At 41.8% G+C, this 26,898-nt stretch overlaps 1 protein-coding gene across 7 annotated transcripts in view; it reads left to right on the top strand.

Moving 5' to 3' along the window:
* The window catches only part of GRID2 (glutamate ionotropic receptor delta type subunit 2), an 849,518-nt gene that overhangs the window by 655,612 nt on the left and 167,008 nt on the right, over positions 1-26,898 (top strand). For all 7 annotated transcript variants that reach the window (XR_014011362.1, XR_014011363.1, XR_014011364.1 and 4 more), the window contains exon 10: positions 13,096-13,293. Coding sequence is in view for 4 of the 7 variants with exons in the window: in XM_081206978.1 (XP_081063104.1) it covers positions 13,096-13,293 (198 nt within the window). In the remaining 3 variants the exon portion in view is untranslated. The remainder of the gene's footprint in view (positions 1-13,095; positions 13,294-26,898) is intronic.

Here is a 26,898-nt window from a genome sequence, read left to right as displayed (position 1 = left end):
TCAGCTAGATTTGTGAAGAAAAATGTTTTATATGTGTTGTATGTATATGCATTAAAACACTGACACCAGATGTCGATGTGGAGTTCCATTCTTGCCAGTGTGATTTCTCATACAAAGTTTACAATGCTTATTTGATGTGTCTAGATCCAGCCCAGGACACAGAGTCAGAGGTCACAGTGCTGCCGTATAAGGAACCAGGCTAGATTTCTGGCTCCTTGGTGATCAAGAGACCACTGAGGCTGGCATGTAGCAGCCCAGTGAACCAGATGTCACATCTCCAGGACTCACAGGTGCCCTCATAGGCATATTTCTGTTGGTTTGAGGGACCAAGTTCTCCTACAGTCCATTAACAGACGGAGTGCATCTAGAATGCAGGAGAAGTACCCACTATCAGGCCAGATGGTCCACCCTTTAAGAGGCTATAGTTCTCCATGGGGGGGGGGTCTTGGGAGAGATGGGCTAGAGATAGTAGAACATAGGATGGGAGGACTGGAGACCGGGGCTCAAAAGACCTCAGTTCACTTCCAAGCCTTGTCAGAACAAGTTGTGCACTAGGAGCTCTCCGTGGTGCTGAGACAGCCTTGCCATAGGACCAGAAGAGGACACAGACAATGTTTGCCTGGAAAAAGCGTGGGTCCAGAAAGATTAATTTGAGGTGTGGAGTGTTCGACCGAGCTACTCCTCCGGTTGAGTCCTCTGACGGTGATTCACAACCTGAGCCTTTGATGAGGCTCCAGGCATGTTATGCAGAGTATCCAGCAGCAGAAGGATGAGAAATATGAGCTACATTGCAAAGAGTTTTATTTCTAACTACGCAGACAGAAAAGAAATATACATCCGCTCTCTGTGAGAGCAGAGAAGCAACTGGATACAAAGAAACAGGAAACTAGTAATATCAACATCCATCTTCCGTCTCCTGTGAGACTTCCAACAGTCTGGAATCTCTTTGCAATGTAAACAGAGTCTTGTGACTCCAAGCACTGCACAGTGACAAGTAACAGAAACCTATCATGGAGACCATTATTACGGAAACAATAAAGCTAAATATAATGTGACTGAAAGCTGAGAGAGACAATGGCATATAGTTGGAAAAAATATTTTGGGAGAGCACTTACCCTGGGAGTAACTGCTATTCCAGAATATGCACAAGAATCATGCAACTGTCAAGTTTCAGCCTCCGAAGCGTGGAGAGGAGGATCCCAAAGCAGCAACAGTATCTGGGCTGTGGTAATGGGATCTTAGTGGCGAAATCAGGCATAGTGGAGCATCTTTGACCTTCAACTTCTTTTTTCAAAAGCTTCCTCTAGGATAGGTTCCATTAGCAGAGAACTGGGAATGAAAAGCTTGGTTGTCACCAACCGCTGCAATCATCAAATCCCTTTGAGATGTTTGCAGAAAGAGAGATTTTCTCTTATCTTTGGGGATCCTGTACTTGATCCTTGTTCCTGATCCTGAAGCAGAGATTGCTTAAAGTAGCCTTCACCAACCTGGTGCCCTCCGTATGTTTTGGAGTACAATCCCCTTTACTGCTAGACAGCACGGCCATAGTTCAAAAACATACAGAGGACAGCAGTCTCATGGAAAAAGTGCAGTGATGGTAGATAGCCCAATGAGCCAGTGGTCTGCATAAACTTTTCTTTGAGTCTGAAATTCACTGGGACCTGAGAGCCAAGCCAGTAATAAGAAAACTAGGTCCTGAAATACAGTTATCATTCTCATTTACTCTACTCCTTCCTTGTCTAGACATAGCCTTAATATCCACCGTTTCTTAATGGTCTTTCTTGGCCAGCTGCTTATGGGGGAAGATGCTTCATTGTGTGTGTTTGTGTTTTCCCTTTAGCCTATTATCTGTTCAGACTTTTTAAAAAAATCATCTTATTGTTAGCAGTAGAGCTTCTGTAACTAGAATATTAAATGTTTCAATTAAATTTTAGCCATTGATTCCCAACATCAAGGTAATGCATTTTGCTGTTCAATTAAAAATAACAAGCTGCTATGCCATTCTTTGCCCAAGTGTAAACGATGGAACAGTGGTCAATAAAGCAATCAAGAAAATGAAGTATTGGTGCCTCCATATTCTTTCTGAAAGCTTGTGGGGAATAAAGTCCAGAATGATTAACACTGAAACTTGGGGAGCTAAAACTTTGGAGAAGTCAAAGAAGGTAACAAGGGCATGTAAGCTTGAAATTGGCATTTGAACAGTGGTTTGCAGATACTCTGACTTTTCTAAGTACCTCCTTTTTACTGAATGTCTGCTCCTTGTCACCAGAGAGGAAGAAGGGGTGGCAGCTCATCATTCAGTTCTCTGAGCTCACCAACATCCACCATTTTTGAAAAGGGCAAAAATTAATAAATCTTAAAATCAATATGTATTCTTGCAGCTTGTGGGTTTATTTAAAACTTTTTAAATATTAGTTTGAGGCTGCGTTTAGAGCACCACTGGGACAGAGTGCAATTAGAGTGCTCAGAATTCTCCTCTGCTTGTCTTAGGCAAGCAAGGATGGGGAACCTTTCATCCTCTTGATGTTGTTGGGCTCCAGCTGCCACCAGCTCTACCCAGCATGGCCAATGCTTATGGCTGATGGGACTTAGAAAGTATACTTGGAGAGAAGGAACACTTAGGCTGCATTTGGACATCACACTATGGTTCGGAATGCTGAAAATGAGCCTGGTCAAACCTTGGCTCGTGCGCTCTCCATTCCCCTCTCTGCCTCTAGTGTGGCTGTAAGAAAATGTTTGGAAGCTTTCACATCCATTTTAGATTAAACACATTTTGCCACGTAATCTGGGTAATTAAACTGTGGTTAAAGTTAAATATGGTATGCTTGAAATGGGTCGATTCAAACCATAAATTGTGGGGCTGCTTTTTAAAAAACAAACAAACCATGGTTAACATTAACCACAACTTAAGCCTCGGATGACACTCTTGAACAATTGTTTACTGAAAATAAGGCAACAGTTTCCATTCTCACAGGCATGGCATAAGGAGGAAAGGGCAAGCAAGAGCACAATACTTGTCACACTAAACTGTGATTTAGCATGATGGCATACAATCATTGTGGGCTGTTTGATATCTGGTCCACTGGAGTAGCAGAATGAGATCCTCAAGTGAAGTGTCCCATTTAAGACCTGCACTGAGAGATACCATTTGTGAATTGTAGTAGATAGGTAGCCGTGTTGGTCTGCCATAGTCAAAATAAAAAAATTCCTTCCAGTAGCACCTTAAAGACCAACTAAGTTAGTTCTTGGTATGAGCTTTCGTGTGCATGCACACTTCTTCAGATACACTGAAACAGAAGTTGCCAGATCCTTCTATATAGTGAGAAGGTGGGGAGGGGTGTTACTCAGAAGGGTGGTGGGAATGGGAGATAGGCAGATAGCTGAGAGAGCCTCTTGACGACTCTTAACGACTGTAATAGGTCTTACAGGAAAAGGCAAGGGGTGGGAAGGTGAGAAATGGTTTAGTTATGTATAGTGAGATAAGAATCCAATGTCTTTGTTCAGCCCAGGTCTTTTCATGGTTTTAAGTTTGGTAATGAGTTGTAATTCAGCAGCTTCTCTTTCCAGTCTATTTCTGAAATTCCTTTGTAGTAAAACAGCTACTTTGAGATCTTGTATAGAATGTCCTGGGAGATTGAAGTGTTCTCCTACTGGTTTCTCTGTTCTGTGATTCTTGATGTCAGATTTATGTCCGTTTATTCTTTGGCGTAAGGTTTGGCCTGTTTGTCCAATATAGAGAGCTGAAGGACACTGTTGGCATTTGATGGCATACACAATGTTAGACGATGAGCAATTAAATAGTCCCGAGATGGTATGTGTGATGTTGTTGGGGCCAGTAATGGTGTTGTCCGGGTGTATGTGGCAGCAAAGTTGGCATCTGGGTTTATTGCAGGCTCTGGTGCCAGTGTCTGTGTTAAGTCTGGTTGTAGTATTATTGTGGGTTAGGAGTTGTTTAAGATTGGGTGGCTGTCTGTAGGCAATGAAAGGTCTTCCTCCCAGAGCTTGAGAAAGAGAACTGTCATTGTCCAGGAGAGGTTGTAGATCTCTGATGATGCGTTGTACTGTTTTAACTTGGGAGCTGTATGTGATGACTAGAGGTGTTCTGTTATTTTCTTTTTTGGGTCTGTCTTGCAGCAAGTTCTCTCTGGGTATCAGTCTGGCTCTGTTGATCTGTTGTCTAACTTCATCTGCTGGGTATTTTAGTTCTGAGAAGGTTTGCTGTAGAACTAAAATACCCAGCAGATGGAAATGTCAGGGTGAATAGAAAAGTCTTCATCATATTCCAGAAATATAGAACAGAAACCACATGCTTTGTTTCCAAAAGGAGGCTGTTCCACATGGTGGGTTCCATCACATCAGTGGAAGACAGTGTGGTGGGCTGCGCTGTGCTGTTCACCTGACCTCCCTCCAGCTGAGTTGCTGCTGCAGATCAGGATGGACAAGGGAGAGGAACGAGACTGTGCTGAGGCTGGCATGGTGCAAATGTGTGGCAGAGCCAGTACAGTGCTCCTGCTGCTATATTTGTACCATGCTGACCTCATCCGTCCTCCTCCACCCTGGTATGCAGCAACAACACAGCCAGAGGGAGGTCAGGTGAGTGGTGCAGCTCCACCATGCTTTCAGCTACTGCATTACCCAAAAGCTATCCTTTTTCCTTTAAACTGGAAATACCAGGGACTAAACCCTGGGACTTTCTGCATTCAAAACATGTGCTGTACTAATGAGCTCTATCCCTTTTGTGCTCCTCCATTGTGCTTTTTAGAACAATGATGTTAGAAACAATGGCACCCTTGGATGCTGGGGAAATTAGGAAACCTGACTTGAGAGGAAAGTAGTGAAAGGAGCTCAAGGACAACTTTGCTTACAGAAAAGAAGTTTGTTTGCAGATTGATATGCCAATCTTCAGCACAAGCTCTCGAATAAATCAAAGCAAAATCAAAACATGAACAATACAGTCACAAACATAAATGAATGCAGCAGAGCAACAAACATACATTAAAAGCTAGCAAAAATAAAATAAAAGTAACAGATTAAAGCCAGCTAGTTGATGTGGCAAAAGACCTGGGCAAATAGAATGGACTTTTCTTAGTGCTGGAAGGACATTACAGCCCCAACCTTCCTGGGAATGTATTTCATATACATAGTGCTATTTTTTCTAGAAAAGAGGTGCTGGAACCCACCGTAAATGCCTTTCTTGTTCTCTTAGAATGGCAATGGCACCCACCTGAGTGGGGCTGGAACTGTGTTCTGGCTGGAAAAAAGCCCTGCATATATGTACAGGGTGAGACATCTAAGAAGTCAACACCCACATAACTGAGGAGACTTGGAATAGAGCTCAGAAGCTCTTAGCATTAGCCCCCTTCCCTGCCCCATGCTGCTTTGCTCAGTGCTGCTCTGCTAGAGCATCTTGTCTTACAACAGCACATCAAGCACAATGTCAGCCTGGTGGGTGAGAAGAGGTTAAAGCAAGGTTTTCTGAGGTGCTGGATTAAGACCAGCATTACCAGAATGGAAACAGTGCCCCCTTCCATACACACACAATATGTGAATTAGCATTAAGAGAGCTCTTTATTTTGATCAGCAAATGTCTTATGAAACTCTCTTTCCTGAGGCCCTTCCTCTTCATCTCCAGATATATCTTGCAGGGAACAGAGAAGGTGATAACGCCTCTGATTCCTCAGCAGGGAGCCGGTGAACGACAATCAGCAGAAATCACATCTGCACATTCCCTATAATTTGATGAGAGTGTTTGTGAAACCATTTAGCAAACTCATGTTACCCTAACTGAACTCATGCCCTGAGTAATGAAGTGTCAGTATATTCTTGGGTCTCATAAAAGGCCAAAGGGGGGGAAATCCCTCCTCAACTGTCGCTTTGAGTTCTCTTTTCTTTTCCAGCTGTGCGGTCTCACTAGCCATCTCCAGATAGGTTCACTTTTTATTCTGACCATCATCAAACATTAGCTAGAAATAAAATAATTGCCCTTTTATCTCCAGGAGAAAGATGAAAAAGATTTTTGGGTTTCGATCTGCATCTGTTATTTGTTGAAATATACCCCTGGGGATTAACAATTACATCGGATTGCAAATTGTCATAAAGACAGTTTCCATGGTTTCTTTTTTTTTGACATTTAAATTTTTATTAAGTTTTCCACAAAAAGAAACACACTCAACATCTCCGTTTACATATCACATTATTTGTCTTGTTTGGACCTCCCACAACTTTTCTGGCAATCATTCGTAGTTTAAACCTTATCCACACATTCCTTTATAACAATATTTCCATTATATTTTATGTTTTTAGTCTTCTTTACCTTCTGGTGATATTCCCTATTATTCACAAAGCTGTTTTAAAACATACTAGCGTTGTACCTTCCTCACATATGTTTTCCAAATACTCCGTAAATTTTCCCCAGTCCTTTAAGAATCTATGATCTTTCTGATACCTAATTTTCCCCGTTAATTTATCCAGTTCTGCGTACTCAATTAGTTTTGCCCTCCATTCTTCCAGGTTCGGGACCTCTTCCTGTTTCCACCTTTGAGCTATCAGTGTCCTTGCTGCGGTAATCGCATATTGGAACAATTTGCAGTCTCCCTTACTTATATCCCTTCTTGTTATCCCCAGCAGGAAGGTTTCTGGTTTTTTACCAAAGCTATATTTTAGCATTTTCTTTAATTCCTTATATATCATCTCCCAAAACCCCCTTACTTTTCTACAATCCCACCACATATGCATAAATGTGCCTTCTTTCTCCCTGCATCTCCAGCACTTGTTGCAAGTCTTATACATTTTTGATAATTTTGTTGGTGTCATATACCACCTATAGACCATCTTCATTGTATTCTCTCTTAATGTGACACATGCGGTAAACTTCAAATTTTCATTCCAAATTTTTTGCCAATCATCCAAATCTATATTATAACCTAGATCTTTAGCCCACTGAATCATAACTCCCTTCACCTCCTCATCCATTGTATGCCATTCCAGCAAAATTTTGTACATTTTAGAGATTATTTTACAGTCGTTGTTTACAATTTCTGTTTGAAATTTTGAGTCTTTTTCTTTATACCCTTTTTCTTTCTCTTCCTTTTTAAACATTTCGTTTACTTGGCGGTAGTGTAACCAATCGTAGACAAATTCTTTTACTTGTTCATATGGTTTAATCTTCCACTTATCCCCTTCCTTCCTCACCAGATCAGCATAGGTGGCCCAATCGCTTCTCATATTAATTTTCTTAACTCCCATAGCCTCTAACGGGGATCGCCAATGTGGGACCCCTGTTTCCAATATATTTTTGTATCTGTCCCAAACTTCCAGTAACGATTTGCGAAAGATGTGGTTTTCAAATGAGCTGTATCCTTTCTTCCTTTCTTTCCAAAGATGCGCATGCCATCCGGACCTGGCATCGAATCCTTCCAAATCTAGGAGCTTTGTATTCTTTAATTTAATCCATTCTTTTAGCCAGCAGAGGCAAGCTGCTTCGTAATATAGCTTTAGGTCCGGCAGGGCGAAGCCTCCCCTTTCTTTTACATCTGTCAGTAATTTGTGCTTGATTCTCGGCTTTTTGCCCTGCCAGATATATCTAGAGATCATTCTCTGCCATTCTTTAAAAATCGTTACTCCTTTCAAAATTGGTAGCATCTGGAAAAGAAACAACATCTTCGGTAAAACTGACATCTTGATCATTGAGATTCTTCCCCAGAAAGACAATTTAAGCCTATTCCATGTTTCCAGATCCTTCTTAATTCCCTTCCACACCGAAACATAGTTATTTTGGTACAGATCAATATTCTTTGGCGTAAGCCATAATCCCAAGTATTTCACTTTTTTGGCGATTTCTATTCCCGTTTTTTGTTGCAGACGGTCCATCTCTATTTTTTCCATATTTTTAGCCAAGATTTTGGTTTTCTTCCTATTAATTATAAAGCCGGCCACCTCTCCAAATTTTTCAATTTCCTCCAGTATCTCTGTTGCAGTTTCCAGCGGTTCCTCCGCCATCAAGACTAGATCGTCGGCAAAGGCTTTAACTTTATATTGGTTTTGGCCCACTGTCACCCCCTTTATACTTTCTTTCTTTCTAATTGAAACCAATAAGACAGTTTCCATGGTTTCAGTGAGAAGCTAAAATCTCCCGGCTGAGATTTCCAGAGGGGTGGCCGCATTTGCCTGTTGCAGCAAAACCGAGCAAGACTCTTGTGGCAACTTGAAGACTTAACACATTTATTATTGCCATAGGAGTCCTGCTTCCTCAAATGCATGAAGTTTTATTCCCAGGGAAGTGGCAGTAAGCAGTGAGGTCAGATGGAAAGACAGTGCAAAGAAACTAACAAATAAAGGTTCTGACAGATAGATGTATGTATGCAAAATAAGCCTAGTGGTATTAACTCTTCATAACAGAAGTATGTTTTCGTAATCATCAAACATGTTTGACATGTTAATTAAAACCTGTAGTCCAGTTGAGAAGTATTTTCTAGTAGCCCAGTTACTAGGGGCCTCCATTGACAAAATCAAGATGTAATTCTTTCAGTAATTACCGAAGGATAAGAAAGTACTGTTTATGTATGCAACGACAGCAGCAAGAATGTTATTTGCCCAGGGATGGAAAGAGCCCCATCAAAAGAAGAATGGATAATGAAGATGGTGGACTATGCGGAGAAGGCAAGGCTGACCGGGAAGATCAGGCAACAAGAGGTTAACAAATTTAATAGAGAATGGCATAACTTTATAGAATATATTAAAGAACACTGTAAAATTATAAAAATGTTAGGATTTAAAACAACAAGGGATAAAAATGTAGTATAATAATTTGGATAAATGCAATTAGATGCAGTTAAAAAAGGAAGATGAATTTTGGAAGCCAAGTGGTGGAAAGTCCAGGGGTTCAGGGAACCCCATAGGTACTGATATGGACTATGGTTTAATGTAAACAAGTGTGTGTGTATGTAAAAATTCGATTTTTACTTTTTGAAACTTTAAAATATTTTTTAAAAAAGACAAAATCAAGATGCAAAGCTTTTCCCAGGGTAAAACACTGCAGTGATGCCTCAGTCACTTGCCTGAGGCTTTATCCCTGCCACCTTGTTACCTTTTAAAATTCAAGCACCATAGTAGGGGATGAATCATGTGCATCTAGCCCACCAGAGGTTACCCCGTCCCAGCCAGGTATTTATTACTGGCTCCATGTCCAGGTGTCGGTGCTGCTGGAGGCCTGCCAAAGACAAGACCTTAACAGGGAGAAAGGGGACTACTTGGGGGGGAAACATGGTCTGGCACTGAGTTATGTCCCCCTCCATCAACTCATCATTATCACCAGCTCAAGATTCATTGGTGAGTTGAATGCTGATAGAAGTTCTCCACAAAAGTCATGTGGCTTACAAGAACTAGTCATAGTCCAAAGGCTGAAAAAGTCCAAGTATAGCTATTGTTTTCATGCTCAGTAAAAATATTAATATCTTGCAATGTTTGTGAGGTCAGTTAGAATCATGAAATTGTAGAGTAGGAATGGACCCCAAGGGTCCTCTGATCCAACCCTTTGCAATGCATGAATCTCAACTAAAGCATCCCAGAGACATGGCCATCCAACCTCTGCTTAAAAACCTCCAGCTGAGGAGGGTCCACCACCTTCTGAGGGAGTCCCTTCCACTGTAAAACAGCTCTTACTGCCAGAAAGTTTTCCCTTATGTTTAGATGGAATCTCCTTTCTTGTAACTTGAATCCATTGGTTCAGGTCCTACTCTGAAGCAGGAGAAAACTACAGTGGTACCTTGGGTTACAGATGCTTCAGGTTAAAGGCTCCGCTAACCCAGAAATAGTACCTCGGGTTAAGAACTTTGCTTCAGGGTGAGAACAGAAATCATGCTCCGGGGGCACAGCAGCAGTGGGAGGCCCCATTAGCTAAAGTGGTGCTTCAGGTTAAGAACAGTTTCAGGTTAAGAACGGACCTCCGGAACGAATTAAATACTTAACCCGAGGTACCACTGTAGCTTGTTCCATCTTCCATGTGACACCCCTATAGATATTTGAAGATGGCTCTCATATCTCCTATCAGTCTCCTCGTTTCCGGGCTAAACTTACCCAACTCCTTCAACCATTCCATAAAGCTTGGTTTCCAGATCCTCTATCATCTTGGGAACCCTCCTATGCACACAAACCAGCTTGGAATATCCTCCTTAAACGGTGGTACCCAGAACTGGACACAGTACTCCAGGTGTGGTCTGACCAGGGCAGAACAAAGTGGTTCTATGATTTCCATTAATCTCAACACTATACTTCCATTGATGCAGCCCAATGGTCTACTAAGACCCCTAGACCCTTTTCACATGTACTGCTGGCAAGCTATGTGTCTACCTTATGTCAGTGCAGCTGGTTATTTCTGCCTAATTGTAGTACTTGTTAGTTTTGGCCCAGTTCTCCAATCTGTTAAAATAATCTTGAATCCTGATTCTGTCTTCTGTGGCATTAGCTACCCTTCCCAGTTTGGTGTTATCTGCAAATTTGATGAGTCTTGCACCAATTCCTTAATCCAAGTTGTTATTAAAGATGTTGAACAATGGACCCAGTACAGAACCCTGTGGCACCCCATTTGTCACGTTTTTCCAGAATGATGATGAACCATTAGTGAGCACTCCTTAGGCTTGGTCAGTCAACCAGCTACAAATCCACCTATCCAGCCCACATTTTACCAGCTTGTCCATAAGATATCATAAGATATCATAAGATATCATGGAGGACTTTGTCAAAAGCCTTTCTGAAATCAAATTCCTGTTGTCTGTGTCTCACACAATGGAAACCAGTCTGAACTTCCTTACTTGCCAGCTGTTGCACATTCATTAATGAAATCTTAGAATCTAATACAAAGCTGCTTGCATGCTTCAAACTGTCTTATAAATCTGATGAACAATTAGCATGCACTTTTGACTAACAAAATTCTAATTCTGAATTATGAGCCACTATTACCTAATAAACCTGACAACTGATGTGAATAAATCCATCCTAATATATGAAACATTGTCTCTTAAACCACTCATTTTCCCCTTCCAAAGAGATCCAGGAAACACTGCATAATATATTTGGACTGATAAACTACAAAGATGTGTGTGTGTGTAAGATCTCATTTACTCTAGCTGATCAGATTTATTGCATTGGGAATCTGACACCTTAATGGCTATCACTAATTTATTATTTGCTTTTCTTTAATAAGCACACAGGTTTTCAGTGGCGTAATATTTCTGATATTCTTATTTTTGTATGTGGCAGGGAGTAGTCACTGAGGAAAACTGAAATGATTCTCCATTTTCATTTCTAATAACCTATTTTGAGATCATGTTTCATGCGATTATAATAAAACTATGTTGGATGACTATTTAATGTGATCCTTTTGTTGAATAATGTCTACTTTTGGCTGCTGCAGATTGATAGAAGTTTCTTGTTTTAAACCATTGTTGTTATTTTATTTAATTTATGAATTGCTTCCTATGAACTTCTCAAAGCAATTCCACATTACAATAAAATCATATTTAATGAAATTGCTTGTATTAAAACAGTTCAAACAATTTTCAAAAGTTACACATATAAGAGCAGCTGAAACAATTGCAAACATCTAAACAATTTTGAATCCAATAAAAGTATGGGCTGGGATAAAAATCTCCTCTTAAAAGACTTGTTAAAATAGGAAAGTTTGCAACAGTCATTACAAAGACAGTGTAAATTGTGTCTGTCCAAAGGTTAGTTGCCACCACAGGGAAGGCCTGATCATGACACCATGCAGAATGACTGAATAGAATTGTACCTGCAGGATGCCTTGTCCTGCAGAATGCAGTAGTTAGTTGGGTGTATAAAGGAGGAGAAAATATTTTATTTGATAGTTTTTTATTCATTTATCCTAAGCATATGTACAAACTGACACAGAACCATACAAACAATAACAAAACCATACACAGAGCATATTCAATATAAAAACAAATCATAGAGGCTATTATTATTATTATTTAAATTTGTTAGTTGCTTTATCTTGCCCAGGGAAACCCAAAATGACTTAAAACCAAGCAGCCAAACACACAGACAATAAACCATGCATAAAAAGGCAAAGGTAAAGGACCCCTGACCGTTAAGTCCAGTCACAGGCGACTCTGGGGTTGTGGCGCTCATCTCGCTTTACAAGCCGAGGGAGCCGGCGTTTGTCCGCAGTCATGTGGTCAGTGTGAGTAAGCCGCTACTGGTGAACTTTAATAAGCTGAGAGTGCCAATGGAACATGTTGGCTTTGTTGTTACAAACTCCTTGTCCTCATTGTCAGGCTGCATCAAATGAAATGGATCCCATTGTGATGCAGCAAGCATCACATATCATGTTCCATCTTTCATGATACTGCAGCAGTTCATCATGCATGCAATCTATCATAATAATAATAATGATGATGATGATGATGATGATGATGATGATGATAACGATAATAATAATTTATTATTTATACCCCACCCATCTGGCTGGGCCTCCCCAGCCACTCTGGGCGGCTTCCATAAAACCAAAAATACAGTAAAATCACACGTTAAAAACTTCCCTTGTACATGGCAGTACAAGAAAGGTAGGCATGGTCCGATAGAATTTGAACCACTTCCCTGAACTTTGGGGACTAAAACCTAACTTTTAAACATGAAAAATGAATTTTTTAAAGTGCAAAATGCTATGCATACATGGTTCAAAGTTTTTATTCCTTTCCACAGCCAGTCTGGGTGGCAGCTTTCAACGTACAGCTTAGGAACTGAAGTTGAGACATAACAACTTGCCAAAGGCCAGCTAAAGGCAATCTTGAAAGATGGTTTGCCACAAGTAGCTGGATTATCTGCTGTGTTTTTAGCAGGGATCCTCATGATGCTGCTGATAGAAAGTTTGATAGCAATTTGACACTGCCCTGGTTTGAGTGACAAGTGTGGAAGGCTGTTCTGCTATGGAAAGTGGTGCAGTGCTGTAACAATAATTCATAGAATCATAGAAATAACAGAAAACAAGTTTTTGAAAATGTTTCTTTCCATTGCAGTCAGTGCAAAAAGTCATTACATTGCTACAACTTCAGATTCCTCTCTTTCTTCCCTGTTTAGGAGGAGCCATTTGTGATGGTGTCAGAAAATGTTTTGGGGAAACCAAAGAAATACCAGGGCTTTTCCATCGATGTCTTAGAATCCTTATCCACATATCTTGGCTTCACGTATGAAATTTATGTTGCTCCAGATCACAAGTATGGGCGCCCCCTGGAGAATGGGACCTGGAACGGTTTGATAGGGGAACTAGTATTTAAGGTAAGGATGTAGGTAATTATTGCCTTAAAATATATAAGAGACAAATATCTACCTTTTATCTTTGTGTAGTTCCTTCTCATTTACACACCTTGCATTTTGTACTTGTTTTGTTTGCTTGTTTATTAAAAAATACTTGTATAGCACAATTTTATTTTTTAAAAAATCAAAGCTCTTTACAACTATTATATATACGCAATAAGAAAAAACCTCATAAAAATCTAAAACAGATCACTAGCTAACGATTACAGCAGATGTTTATCTTAATTGTCTGCATGAGCCTGGTCATAAAGAAAGGTTTTCAGAAGACTTTAAAGGATAAAACAGAAGAAGCTGCTAAATCTCTACTGGAAGGGCTGGGCCAATGATGCTAAAGGTTCAGTTTTGTGTCTGTGGGCATTTCCATAATTCCTTTTCCCCAGGGAAATGCAGAGAAAAAAAGTAGCTGGGGAATCTAATCCAATGCCAAAAAACTAATACATGTCTAAATTTGAGCTCCCCTCTCCCCAGGCTCCTTTAACAAAGTCTGTGTTAACACAGCATCCACTTGTGGTGCAATCAGATTTGAGAATTTCACTAGGGTTAGTGATGCACCAAACCTCAAACATGTGCTTGTGAGGGTAATTGAGCCCTCTTTGCCCTCACTTGCACCAAGAAGGCAAAGAGAAAGAGCATCAGCAAAAGGAAGCAAGGGCTGCACTTCTAGTATCACTGGTTAATTTGTCAAAACGAGCTATAAGCAAGCAGGGCAAACCATTCTGGGGAGAAAAATATGGCATGAGCTTTAATGGCTAGCACATTACATAAATAATGCAGAGCACTTAGAGAAAAGTATTGATAGCTATGAATAATAACTGAGGTATACGATCAACGGAAAATGTTTTATTGATGCACAATAACATTTACGTTGTGTAGATGTGTGAATTGGGCACATACAGTCTAATCTGTAATTAATAAGCCGTCCATTTCTAATTAATTCTGCATTAAATGTTTACCACAACAAATAAATTAAAGGAAATAAGCATAATATATTCACTGTTCATTTCACATTTGATCCTCGGCATATTTCTCTCCCCTGGACTGAATCTATGCAGAACTCAAGGTTCAACATAAAGCTTGTCATTTCAGGTAATGGAAACTTACCTTGAGGAAGATGGCTTAGGAATCAGCTGTGTCAGAGATGGGGGTACATGTGGAAGTGCCACTTTGAGCATGCCTCAAATATTTCATAGAAGCTTCTCAGAACTTTAGCTACAGTGTCATAGTTATATCATTTTTAAGGGGGGTGTTGTGTGATTCAGTAGGCTGTGATTTCATGGTCAAGTGAAGAAAATATGTTGAAGCTGTCTGCTCACAACAAATGACCTTCTATGTATGTGGGGGGGGGTGTTAGAGGAGGGATAGTTCCTCTGGTAGGGGATATGTTGTGCTATTTCTTGGGTAGCTTTTCCACCTTTGGTCCCCACCCTGCACTCAACTATCACCTGTGGCTCCTAGAAGCTGTCAACGTGTGACAGCAGACATACCCCGGGAATGGCTTAGACTGGCTGAGTAAACCAGGTGAGGGTAGCTGCTGGGTCTCAAACCTTCAGTGAGTTAGGGTCATCCCCTGAATGGGAAGAGAAACTTCAGCAGATTGAGCTGGAAAGACCAGTAGTGGGTCCAATGGTCAAGAAGGTGGTTTCTTCACATGCTGTAGAAGGAAGTGAGGGGCAGATGGGTCTCATAAACTTGGGAATGTAGCCCATCTAGAAGAAGGAAAACTTTAGGCCTAAACTTAGTGTGACGCGGCAGCTAAAAAAGCCAATGCAATTCTGGGCTGCATCAATAGGAGTATAGCATCTAGATCTAGGGAAGTAATAGTGCCACTGTATTCTGCTCTGGTCAGACCTCACCTGGAGTACTGTGTCCAGTTCTGGGCACCACAGTTCAAGAAGGACACTGACAAACTGGAACGTGTCCAGAGGAGGGCAACCAAAATGGTCAAAGGCCTGGAAACGATGCCTTATGAGGAACGGCTAAGGGAGCTGGGCATGTTTAGCCTGGAGAAGAGGAGGTTAAGGGGTGATATGATAGCCATGTTCAAATATATAAAAGGATGTCACATAGAGGAGGGAGAAAGGTTGTTTTCTGCTGCTCCAGAGAAGCGGACACGGAGCAATGGATCCAAACTACAAGAAAGAAGATTCCACCTAAACATTAGGAAGAACTTCCTGACAGTAAGAGCTGTTCGACAGTGGAATTTGCTGCCAAGGAGTGTGGTGGAGTCTCCTCTTTTGGAGGTCTTTAAGCAGAGGCTTGACAACCATATGTCAGGAGTGCTCTGATGGTGTTTCCTGCTTGGCAGGGGGTTGGACTCGATGGCCCTTGTGGTCTCTTCCAACTCTATGATTCTATGATTCTAACTTCCACTGCTTTGTGGAATATCTTTGGGAGAAGAAAAAGCTAAAGACTAATTCCTACACAGATCCAGAGTGGAGTCCCCAAGATGGTTGGATGGCGCCTTGTATGCCTCCTTCCGGCAACTCCTACAGCCAAACTGGTGCCAAATGCATTGCTCTGCTTTCCTTTGGACCACATCAGTAAGGCCAAGAGGACGTCTTGCCTGGGCAGTCCAGGATCTCTATACACACTGCCTGCCCAGGTGTGCACCCTGGGGAGGTAACTTCACTGCTGCTAATGCAGCGGTTTGATTTCACCCCCCGAGACTCACTCCACTGTCTCTTGAGACAGATGGGTGCCCATAACAATGCTCACAGATGTCCATGTGTTGGCCTCGTTCACTTGGCGGAGTAAGCCAAACTATGGCATACTGGAACTGTGCAGATGTGCTGGCTCTCAGGAGAAGCTTGTACCTGCTTTGCTCCTTCCTTGTCCTTTTAGTTCAGTGTGGTGTGGGAATTAAGCCAAGGTTTGGCTCAGTATGTCATCCAGTCCCAAGTTCATGATTAAGCTCTCTCCTCCTTAACCAAGATCTGTAGCCGAAAACAAACCTTGGGTGCAGCTTGTGCTTTAGGAAGATCAAGCTAAACCGTGAAGCCAGGTTCAGATGGCATGCTAAGCCAAACCTTGACTTAGTTGCCATGCTGCATTGACTGAGCTAAAAGCCAGTGACCCAAATAGTCCAGCATCCTGTACTCACAGTGGCCTGAGCACCGGAACACTCTCCTCTCTTGATATTAAGGGAGACAGGTGATCATCACCAGGGAAGGCGTTCCTCAAATGAGGAGCCACCACCAAGTAAGCCTTCTCACCACTCAGTGTATCATTAAATTAAATAACAATTAACTGGTGCTAAAGACAAGAGAGTCCATTGTGTTCATATCATCAGTTCCGCATTGCCCGGCATTGTCTGGCAATGCAAACCAAATCCTAGCCAGGGTGGGGAAGAATGGAGAGGTGGGGCCACCACATCTGCAGCCCTGTAACCAACATTAGCTGTGGTTCTGGCACAGCAGTCAGGCTCGGACCAGAAGCACTTCCGTCCGCACATTCAGTGCATGAAATAAGTAGCTCCATGCTGGTGGAGTGATGCTGGCAGAGCACCTCAGCCCAATCCACCACTGCCCCTACTGTCAGTCCAACATGATTGCAGCTTAACACAGCAGCCAGTTCAACCAATTCTGAGCTGATGTTCCGTCACGCATTGCTTTCTGGGGTGGTGTCTTTGAGCTTGCATGGATCATGGCATTTGAGGATACGCTGAGTCATCAAATTATGCCTGCACACAAATGGTGTGGAAAATAGTAGCATTTGCACAACAGGCTGCTGAGAGCACCTCGCTGAGGGGGCGTGTCAGATTTCAAAGGTGCCACTGCAGGAGCCATACTTCAGGAGGTGGCAGTTGCCATGGCAAGTACAAATTTTCTGCATGAAAATAGAGCAGGGCTTGATGTGTTGCACCTGTGTGGCATTTTCTCCAAGATGTGTGAGAACTCCCACCTTCTAGAGTTCCCAGCGAAACTGAGATGATGCTCCTCTTGTTTATTTAGCCTTATGGTGCAAAGCATTTATCAGTCTGTTGGCCTGTTAAAATTCATCACATTTTCATCATAATTCAGTGATGAATAAGCAACTAAATCAGATATTTTAAAACAGAGCTCTGGCCAACTGGAGGTTTTTTCATATAGATAAATATCATAAATGTTTACAATTGCAGTGCAACTCTTGTAGTGCTAAATTTTTAAACTTGAGCTGGGTTGAGGGTTTTTCCCCAACATGCTATTTGCATGCATTAATGTTATATCGGACAGACCTCTGTTATTCACATTTACCCTCTGAGATGTCAAAACGAATTTCACTTCCCCCACGTCCTGGATTGCAAACACAAGATGGAACTGGGGCTAAAGGTTGCAACATTATGGAATAACAAGGATCTGCAGGGAGCAGGCACCCCTAACTTGAGAAAGAACTGGGAGAACCTCCCATTGTTTGACCATTTGAGCCTTTGTAACTCAGGATCCAGATCAGTAAGCAAAAGATTCTGTGGCTGCTCATATTCAAGATGAGTTGGAGGGTTATCTGTGAGCTGCACTCCTCCAATATCAGCCAGTGTTCAGAGGAATTAAACCTCCAGGGCTCAAAGCAGTAGCTATAAGTGAGGTATGGAGGTGTTGCTTATCTGGCTTTCCTTTTTTTTAAAAAAAAAAAATATGATATTTATTACTTTTTCAACATTTTCAACACAACACTACAAACAAAAAAGAAAAGAGAAAAAACAATACAAATACAATACAAAAACGCTACATGGACTAACAAAACAAAGCAAAAACCAACAAAAACAATTTTAAAACACCTCAAACATTTTCAATATCTTATATTTCATTCACTTATTTACAGCAACCTCCTCACACCTCCCTTTTTGTATTCCACTTCTATTAATTGTTTCAGCAATTCCTTTCCATCTTACTCTGTTTTCTATCCTATAATCATCTTAACACATTCTTGCCTTATTTTTCCTTTAATTTTCTCTTAATCTATTTATACTTAATTCCTTATGACATTTCTACTAAAGCCATATAACTTCATTCCAACATTTTTCTAACATTCCTTAATTTTACAATATTTCTATAAATAGTCTTTAAACTTTTTCCAATCTTCTTCCACCGACTCTTCTCCTTGGTCTCGGATCTTGCCAGTCATTTCCGCCAATTCCATATAGTCCATCAACTTCGTCTGCCATTGTCCAACACTTCAGTGTTTTCAAGAAGCAGCCATTCTCTCAACCAGCAAAAAGCAGATGGTTCACAACGAAATTTAAAGGTCTGGCAGGGCAGGTCCACCTCCTTCTTTGGCATCCATCAATATCTTAAGTTTTACTCGAGGCTTCCTGCCCTGCCAAACAACTCTAAAAACATCCCTCTGCCACCTCCTGAAACAATCCATCCCATCCAAAGCTTGCAATGTTTGAAACAAAAGCAACATCCCCAGCAACACAGCAGCCCTCATCTCCACCACAGTAACTCGGCCCAACAGTAACAACTTCTGATTTGTCCATATTTCCAAATCCCCCTTCTCTTCAATCCAACATCCTTCACAGTTATCCTTAAACAGATTCACATTTTTGGCGGTCATACTAACCCCCAAATACCTCTCTTTCTCAACCGATGTTAGTCCTGTCGCCTCCTGAAACTCTGTCAAGCTTTCCTTTTCCAGTTCAGATAGGGCTCTGGTCCTCAATTTCATCTGTTCTTCTTTAAGTTCAATCATATCGAATGTCAGCTTATGTTCATCAGTTTGTATGGATGGGACTCTCCTCTCCAGTTGTATTGCTTTAAATTCAGCAGCAAGGGTTTTTCCCCTGACTTCATCTGCAGTTTGCGGTATCAGAGTAGATTCCTGTGTCAGTTTCTGGGTGGTTTCTGAATTGGTATTCACCTTTTGTCCCAAGTTATTTAAACTTTCTACGATTAAGTCAATTTCAATATTTGCAGCATCCATTTTCACATTTATCACATCTGTTTTCTTGTGAAGTTGTTCCAGCGAATCGTTTATTTTCCATAATGCAGCCACTAAGGCCTCCTCTGTCGACATCCCGACTGTTTTTTCCTTTCCGTTTGCCATAACACTTAAGAGATTCAAGGTCAATTCCAAAGTCTCACACTTTTTTATCTTGCAGCTGGAAATTCCCCTAGCGCAGCTCCTGTAAAGTAACCAATTTCAAAAGCTTCCACTAGGGGAAAACAGTTTCTATTTGTATCGGTCAGTATGTCCTCTTTTAAACACAGTTTCAATAATCCAAAGTTAGTTTCAATTTTCAGTTACTTTCCTCCTTTTTTTTTTTTTTTTTGAAAACAACCGGAGACAGTAGAAACAATGTATTCTCTTGTTTAGCTTCCTGTCAATGAACGTTCTAAACGCTGTCAATGGATGTTCCAAAAAACATCAATCCTGCTAGCAGCCTGTTTCCAGGGTCAGAGCGGCGGTATTTAAACTCTCTTAACTCTCTCCTACAGGCATATTCAGTCCACCACTCCCCCCCTTCTCCTGTCTCCAAAAAGGGGGGGGTTTAGTTCTTTACCGATGGAAATTTAGTTTTTTACAAAAGGCTTTCCAAGACTTTAGCTTGCAGCCTCCTTGCTTCAGTTTATCTACAAAAGGGGGAGGCGGACTTCCTGTATTGAACCTCCCCGTTTCGATGCCAGATTAAACGTTTAAAAATCCAGTTCTTCCCAATTCAGCTCTACTCACGGGTAATTACTTTAGAGTCAAATTATCCACAGGAAAAAGTCTGGGCTCTCCGACAACAGCTATGCGGCTTCGCTCCGTGGAAGAAGCAGACGATTCGAAGCACCGCGCCACTCACCCCACGTCGGTCCGGATCCCCGAAACTGGGTTTTCCCGCAAGTAGGGGAGGCGCAAAAGGTGCCCGCCGAATCCCACGTTCACAGGTTTCTCCCGTCTGTTATTTTTACGGGTCTCCGCCTTCGCCGTGGCGGTACAGCCCCAAATTCCCACAAGGCAAATTCCTCCCGATCAGAGGAATTCAGCCATTGCCGGAGGCACCAACCTGGAAGTTCACGCTTATCTGCCTTTCCAATGACAGGGTCATTGCAGAAAGCCAGTGTGGTGTAGTGGTTAAGAGCGGTGGACTCATAATCTGGTGAACCGGGTTTGCATCTCCGCTCCTCCACTTGCAGCTGCTGGGTGACCTTGGGCTAGTCACACTTCTTTGAAGTCTCTCAGCCCCACTCACCTCACAGAGTGTTTGTTGTGGGGGAGGAAGGGAAAGGAGAATGTTAGCTGCTTTGAGACTCCTTCGGGTAGTGATAAAGCGGGATATCAAATCCAAACTCTTCTACTTCTTCTTCTACCAAGAGGGGAAGGGTCAAGGCAGAAGAGGGAGGTCTCAGTCTCAGAGGCAGAGCCAATCAAGATACTCCCCCTGCCAGTGGCGTAGCATGGGTTGTCAGCACCAGGGGCAAGGCAAGTAATTTGTGCCCCCTAACCCATGGATTTTAGCACTCGAGTCTCTTCCACTAGATTAGTTAAAGAAACCCTTACCCCCTAAGCACATGTATTGTTTGTTATGAAAATACTGATGTCATTAAAGCAAAATGCATCTAAAAGAAAATTACTTTCTTGCCTTGCTGCACTTTTAGCACCCCTTCATTGTATAACCATTTCTTTACTCTTAACATAATGTTTATTCACCTTCATAACTATTGCCTTACTCTTTCAGCAAAAAAATAAATAAATTAAAGGTTGCTAGACCCACTGGCTTACATCAACTTATGTTGAGCTGGAGCAGCTACATATGGATCGAAATCTGTCTCGTCACTGTTGAACCAACCAAACTTCAATCCATCTGGTCAGCTCAACATGCAGAATGACCAGCGTGCTCCCTTTCAATACAGAGAGACCAGTGTGCCCCCTTTCAATGCAGAGAGACTTACCTGCAGCGGCGACTTCTACTCAGTTCCCGGCGTCTCCTCGAGTCCTCCCGCCTCCTGCTCGGCAGCTCAGCCAATTGCATGCGTTCGCTTTTCGGCCAATGAGGAAGTGGATCCCACTTCCTGATTGGCTAGGAGAAGGACCCGCGTGACAATAGCGAGTTTTTTGCAAAATCTGTTACAGCGCTGAGAGAGAGTGAGTGAGCCAGGTAGGGGCAGAGAGCTGCGAGTGCGAGCGCCCCGCCCCCAGATGTTGTGCCCCGTACAGCCGGGGCCCCCTGCACCCCCACTCTACGCCACTACCCCCTGCTCTGCTTGCACTGTGCCCACCTACCCATTGCCTCAGCCTCCACCTCTCAGTAACCAGCAGCAACCTTAGCATTTTTCTCAAGTTGCAGGTGCCTGCATGAAAGAATCAGGTCAAGGTAACTCACTGCAGATGCTTGTTATTTAAGGACATCACGTAAACTCACTATATGCAGACCTACTTTTGTTAAAATTTGTCACACATATTGAGCAGGTTTTTCCCCATGCCACCTTCAATGTGAGGGGAACTGCTACATGTTTGTAATTTCCACTTTCTAGCCAGTACGTGCAGCAATCTCCCAGTTAAGATCTGGTGTTCCTGTTGCTGAGTGAAGTTTCCGCTGCAGTGGCCCATGACAAGGCCTTCTTGGTGGTGGTGCCCCCATGATGGAATTCCCTCCCTCAGGCAGCTTGGCTTAGCACCTCATTGGTTAGTTTTGGTGGCATTGTGAAGATTTGTGGTTTTATGAAAGCATTAGGAAGTAACTGGATTGGCCAGGCCCTGTTGTACCTCTATTGTTGTTGCAACTCTTGTTAGGTTTTTTAGTGATTTTGATGTTTAATACTGATGCTGTGTTTTTTTATTATTATAGTTGGTTGTATTTTATATGTGGGCACAATATTTGCTGTGTAACTATTGTTCATCACTCTGATATCTTCTCTTGAAGATCAGCCAATAAATCTGATAAATACTAATAATAGTAATGGTGATGATGATGTGGTCCACATATTTTAAAAACTATGCTATCTCTAATTCTTGTTAATTTTCAAGCTAGAAAGTGATCCCTTGCAGTCTATGTTAATAAATTAACTTTATCTTTGATTAATGTTGCATTAAATTTGTTAAGCAAATTGGATGATACGATATGCTAAAAACTGATACTGGGTGATGTTTTCACAGTCACTATAAGAGGCTTGTATGCCCCACTTTATATGTTTATACTTCGAACTGGCACCTTTGCATCTAAATATTGACACAATTGCACATATTTTATCTTCTTTTTTCCCATGGATCACTTAGCAAACCTTGGCTTGTACAAACTGCTGTTTCTCTGATTAATTTTGACAGGATAATGATAGGCATTTTCACATTTCTTCCTTTCCAATTTTGAGCTAATTTGACTTTATTTGCATATCATTAGAAATGCTTCCCTTCAGGAGCTCAGTGATGCCATGGACCACCACTGGAATGATTGGCACAAGTTCTGGGCAGTCACAACATGGTCACCGGGGTGCCACCCCTATCAGAAATCAGGCTAGTTCACCTGGACAGTGATGACTGCTCTCACCTTGACTGTGAAGAGAGACTCACATTTCGCTACTGTTTATTTTCTAACAAATGAAACCTTGTTTTACTCTGTGAACTAATAATGTAAGTGACAAGCAATTAATGTCATTTTGGAAGTGAGCCTCAATACTGGGAAAGTGCTTCTACAAAAACATAAATTGAATATTCATAAATGGATAGTTGCAATTGTTCTACAGCAACCTTCCCCCAACCTAGTGCCCTCCAGATGTTTTGGCCTACAATCCCCATCACCCCTGGAAATTGGCTGTGCTGGTTCGGGCTGATGGGAGTTGTAGTCCAAAAACCTAGAGGGCACCAGGTTGGGATACTCTGTTCTACATCATATTTTTAAATCCATAACATGCTTGAACTCATGTTCTGTTCTCACATATGATAGATTCAGACAATTGCTTTTCAACCAGTAGGAGTTCAGTGTGGCCTTATTCCTGCCTCAATGAAATGTTATGGCAGAGATTAAAAAAGCAGGGGGAGGTATGGTTTGGGCTCCAAAGCAATGCAAGTGCCAATCTCACTTTTTGTTGTCCAGATCACATGGTTGTGCAGATCATATGATTATTTCCTATTGGAATGCCATCCTTCTATTAGCATAGCATAGAACAGTATAGAATAGGAAGCAGCCTTATACAGTGGTGCCCCGCAAGACGAATGCCTCGCAAGACGGAAAACCCGCTAGACGAAAGGGTTTTCCGTTTTTGAGCTGCTTCGCAAGACGAATTTCCCTATGGGCTTGCTTCGCAAGACGAAAACGTCTTGCGAGTGTTCCGATTTTCCCCCGCTTTCCCCCCTTTTTCTAAGCCGCTAAGCCGCTAATAGCGTTTTAGCCGCTAAGCCGCTAAGCCTTTAATAGCCGCTAATCCGCTAAACCGCTAATAGCGCTAATCCGCTAAACCGCTAATAGCGCTAAGCCGCTAAGCCGCTAATAGGGTTGCTTCGCAAGACGAAAAAACCACTAAACGAAGAGACTCGCGGAACGGATTATTTTCGTCTTGCGAGGCACCACTGTACTGAATCCATCTACCTCAGTATTGTCTACACTGACTGGCAGCAGCTCTCCAGAGTTTTTAGTTAGGAGTCTCTCCCAGCCTTATCTGGAGATGCTGGGGATTGAACCTGGACCTTCTCAACTCTCGTGCTAAGCTACATCCCTTTGCCAAATTAGATCTGCAGCAAGGGAGTGGCTAGGTCAGTGGTTGCCACTTGATTACAACACCATAGTGCCATGGTGGTACAACCATCTCAAAAAGTTGAGATTTTTGTTTTGTGAAGGGGCTTTCAGGAACTAAACTACAGGAGAAACTGGTGATTTTCAGGTTTTAGTTCCTGTGAAATCAAGTAGAACTAGGATATCTGAGGGAACCCAATTAATGAAGGTCTCTACTGACTGTTTTAGGGACGCGGGTGGCACTGTGGGTTAAACCACAGAGCCTAGGACTTGCCAATCAGAAGGTTGGCGGTTCGAATCCCCGTGACAGGGTGAGCTCCCGTTGCTCGGTCCCTTTTCCTGCCAACCTAGTAATTCAAAAGCACATAAAAGTGCAAGTAGATAAGTAGGTGGGAAGGTAAACGGCGTTTCCATGTGCTGCTCTGGTTTTCCAGAAGCGGCTTAGTCATGCTGGCCACATGACCTGGAAGCTGTATGCCGGCTCCCTCGGCCAATAAAGCGAGATGAGCACCACAACCCCAGAGTCAGCCACGACTGGACCTAATGGTCAGGGTTCCCTTTACCTTTACTGACTGTTTATTGGACAAAGTATAGTTTTGCAACTTGTCTAGTGAATTGTGGCACTAAAGGCCATTGTTCATTCCTTTATGGCATTTTGTTGCCGGGTAGAGATGTATTTGTTTTTGAGAGAATTTCCAATGGGTTGATCTGGGTTGAGCTGACAGACAGGATATGTATTGCATTTTAAAGTTTTTTGCAGTGCTGCTTCTGATCTGCTGTCTTGTTATAGCTTGGGTTTTCTAAAAATAAATTTTATTTTTGTGCCCCATTTTGATCTCCATGATGATGAATAATAATATTACATATCCTCCAAAATTTCTCAGATGAAAATAGGGATATCCCATTCTACATCAGGAAGCTTCTCCCATGTTTTAACTGGCCAAACATGTAGATGTCATATATACATCTACATCAAGCCAATTACAACCTCTCCACCAATCCTACTTCTCAGGACTGTTGTAAAGGGGAAAAAAAATGTGTGAGGGAAGGCATTGTGTACAATACCTTCCACAGATAAACAGAATGAAATAAAATTTTAGCTGTAAGCTGCCTCGAGTCCCTGTCAGGGGAAAAGGTGGGCTATCAATGGAAACTGTGAGAATGCTATTGAACTCAATGGGTCTTACTTCTGAGTAAAAATGCTTGGGCCTGCAGCGTAAGGCTGCCCAGTCTTTACCCAGTTAACTGGGAATACTGTGGGACTTACTTCTGAGTAGACAATGTAAAGCTCCTTTTACAATAAAGGAATCAACACTCCCTGTGTTTCATAAGAGAAGAATTTAAAGTGGATTGGTGACCTTTCCTTCAAAATTATAGGAAGGACTTCATATGCCAGCATCACTATTCTCTTCATTTAGTGCAGGTATTTTATTATCACAATAGGTTTTTGCACCTATGCAAACACACACAGAGACCACTTCTAATTGTTCTCTGAGACATGGAGGAGAGGAATAAGGAAAACAGGGACAGCTTCTGTAATTCTAGGTCTGTCCCTGAAAAATAGGCACACTTGGAGGGTATGAATTACATTGTTAATTTTATTTATGTTCTTACATGTATAGTTCACCTTTCTTTTGTCAGGGATTTTCAGAATGGTGTGCATGTGGTTCTCAGGCACTCACCTAAGTACAGATCAGAGCCAGGCCAATCAGATTCAGCAAGGTGGTAGCCTCATACATCTTTCCCAAAGCCTATTGGAAATTATGTATATTGTCCAGAAAATGTGCACAGTGCCCTCTTCCTGGAAGGATTATTTGCACATTCTCCATTAGGCCTGGTGAATATGCACAGTGGTCAGTTGTTATGCACATTAACCACTCAACTTAAATTCCCACATATATAGTGAGGCACTTTGATTTTTCTAAAATGAAATCATGGTATATGCAAATGTTTTTATAAATACATGTCAGTCTTCAAGCTGCGGCTTCGAGATTGAATGTTTAAATATTCCTTGTACATGAACAAGTACCATATTCAGACTCACCTTCTCCCTGATATGCTAGGTTAATGTACCAGTATATGTAGTATTTTTCTCATGATAGAAAAATGTTGGTCCCCTCAAGCCGATATGTCCAGGAAAACCTTTAGTGATCAATGGGCCTGAATATATAGAACAGTCAAAGGGGATCCATTCCTCTTTCCTACACAGACCATTCTGTGAGACTTTAGATGCTGGATACATTTCACTTTACAGAGTGGCAAGGAGGATACATTGCCAACATTAGACAGAGATGAAAGAAAATCCCCAATGTTCAATACAGTTGTATGTTGATTGATCAGATCCAACCATTCACGCATTCTTCCTGCCCCCACCTCCACTCTGCTCAGCTTCCAATAAAGGGCCTCACACAGCTTCAATCACAGGCAAAGCTCATTACTTCAAACGAGTAAAAGCTTTTTGAGCATTTAAATATTCTTTTTCATATTTCAAAAAAGGACAGTCAGTCACTTATTCAGTATTTAATTTCCTTAAAAGAAAAAAAAAACACAACACATTAACGTGACTGCCTTAAACACCATCTTTGGCTTTTGCTGCAATTATAATGGCACATGTGAAAAGAAAGTTAAAATAACACCTACTGAAGTTGTGACTGCTGTCTCTTGAGATGTGCTGAGCAGTAAGCTGGTTAGATCAAGGGATGTATTAATAGCCTTCTTCATATCTTAAATGGGTCTGGAAGGAACAAAGGCAGCGTGGTTGTTATGTATAGGACAGGTAGCCATATGGTATAGTAACTTCATTTTCAGGTGCTATTTAACATCTGCCAGGGATGTCGGGAGATGTTCATTTTTCTGAAGTTACTTTGCAACCAGAACATCCGCAAGACAAAGGAAAACCAACAGTATATTGTACTCTTTTGTAATAAATTTGTAATCAA

Source organism: Podarcis bocagei (genome assembly GCF_964188305.1).
Source record: "Podarcis bocagei genome assembly, chromosome: 9".
Lineage (NCBI taxonomy): Eukaryota > Metazoa > Chordata > Lepidosauria > Squamata > Lacertidae > Podarcis > Podarcis bocagei.
The sequence above is the reverse complement of the archived record's forward strand: the minus strand, read 5'-3'. Positions and strand labels throughout refer to the sequence as shown.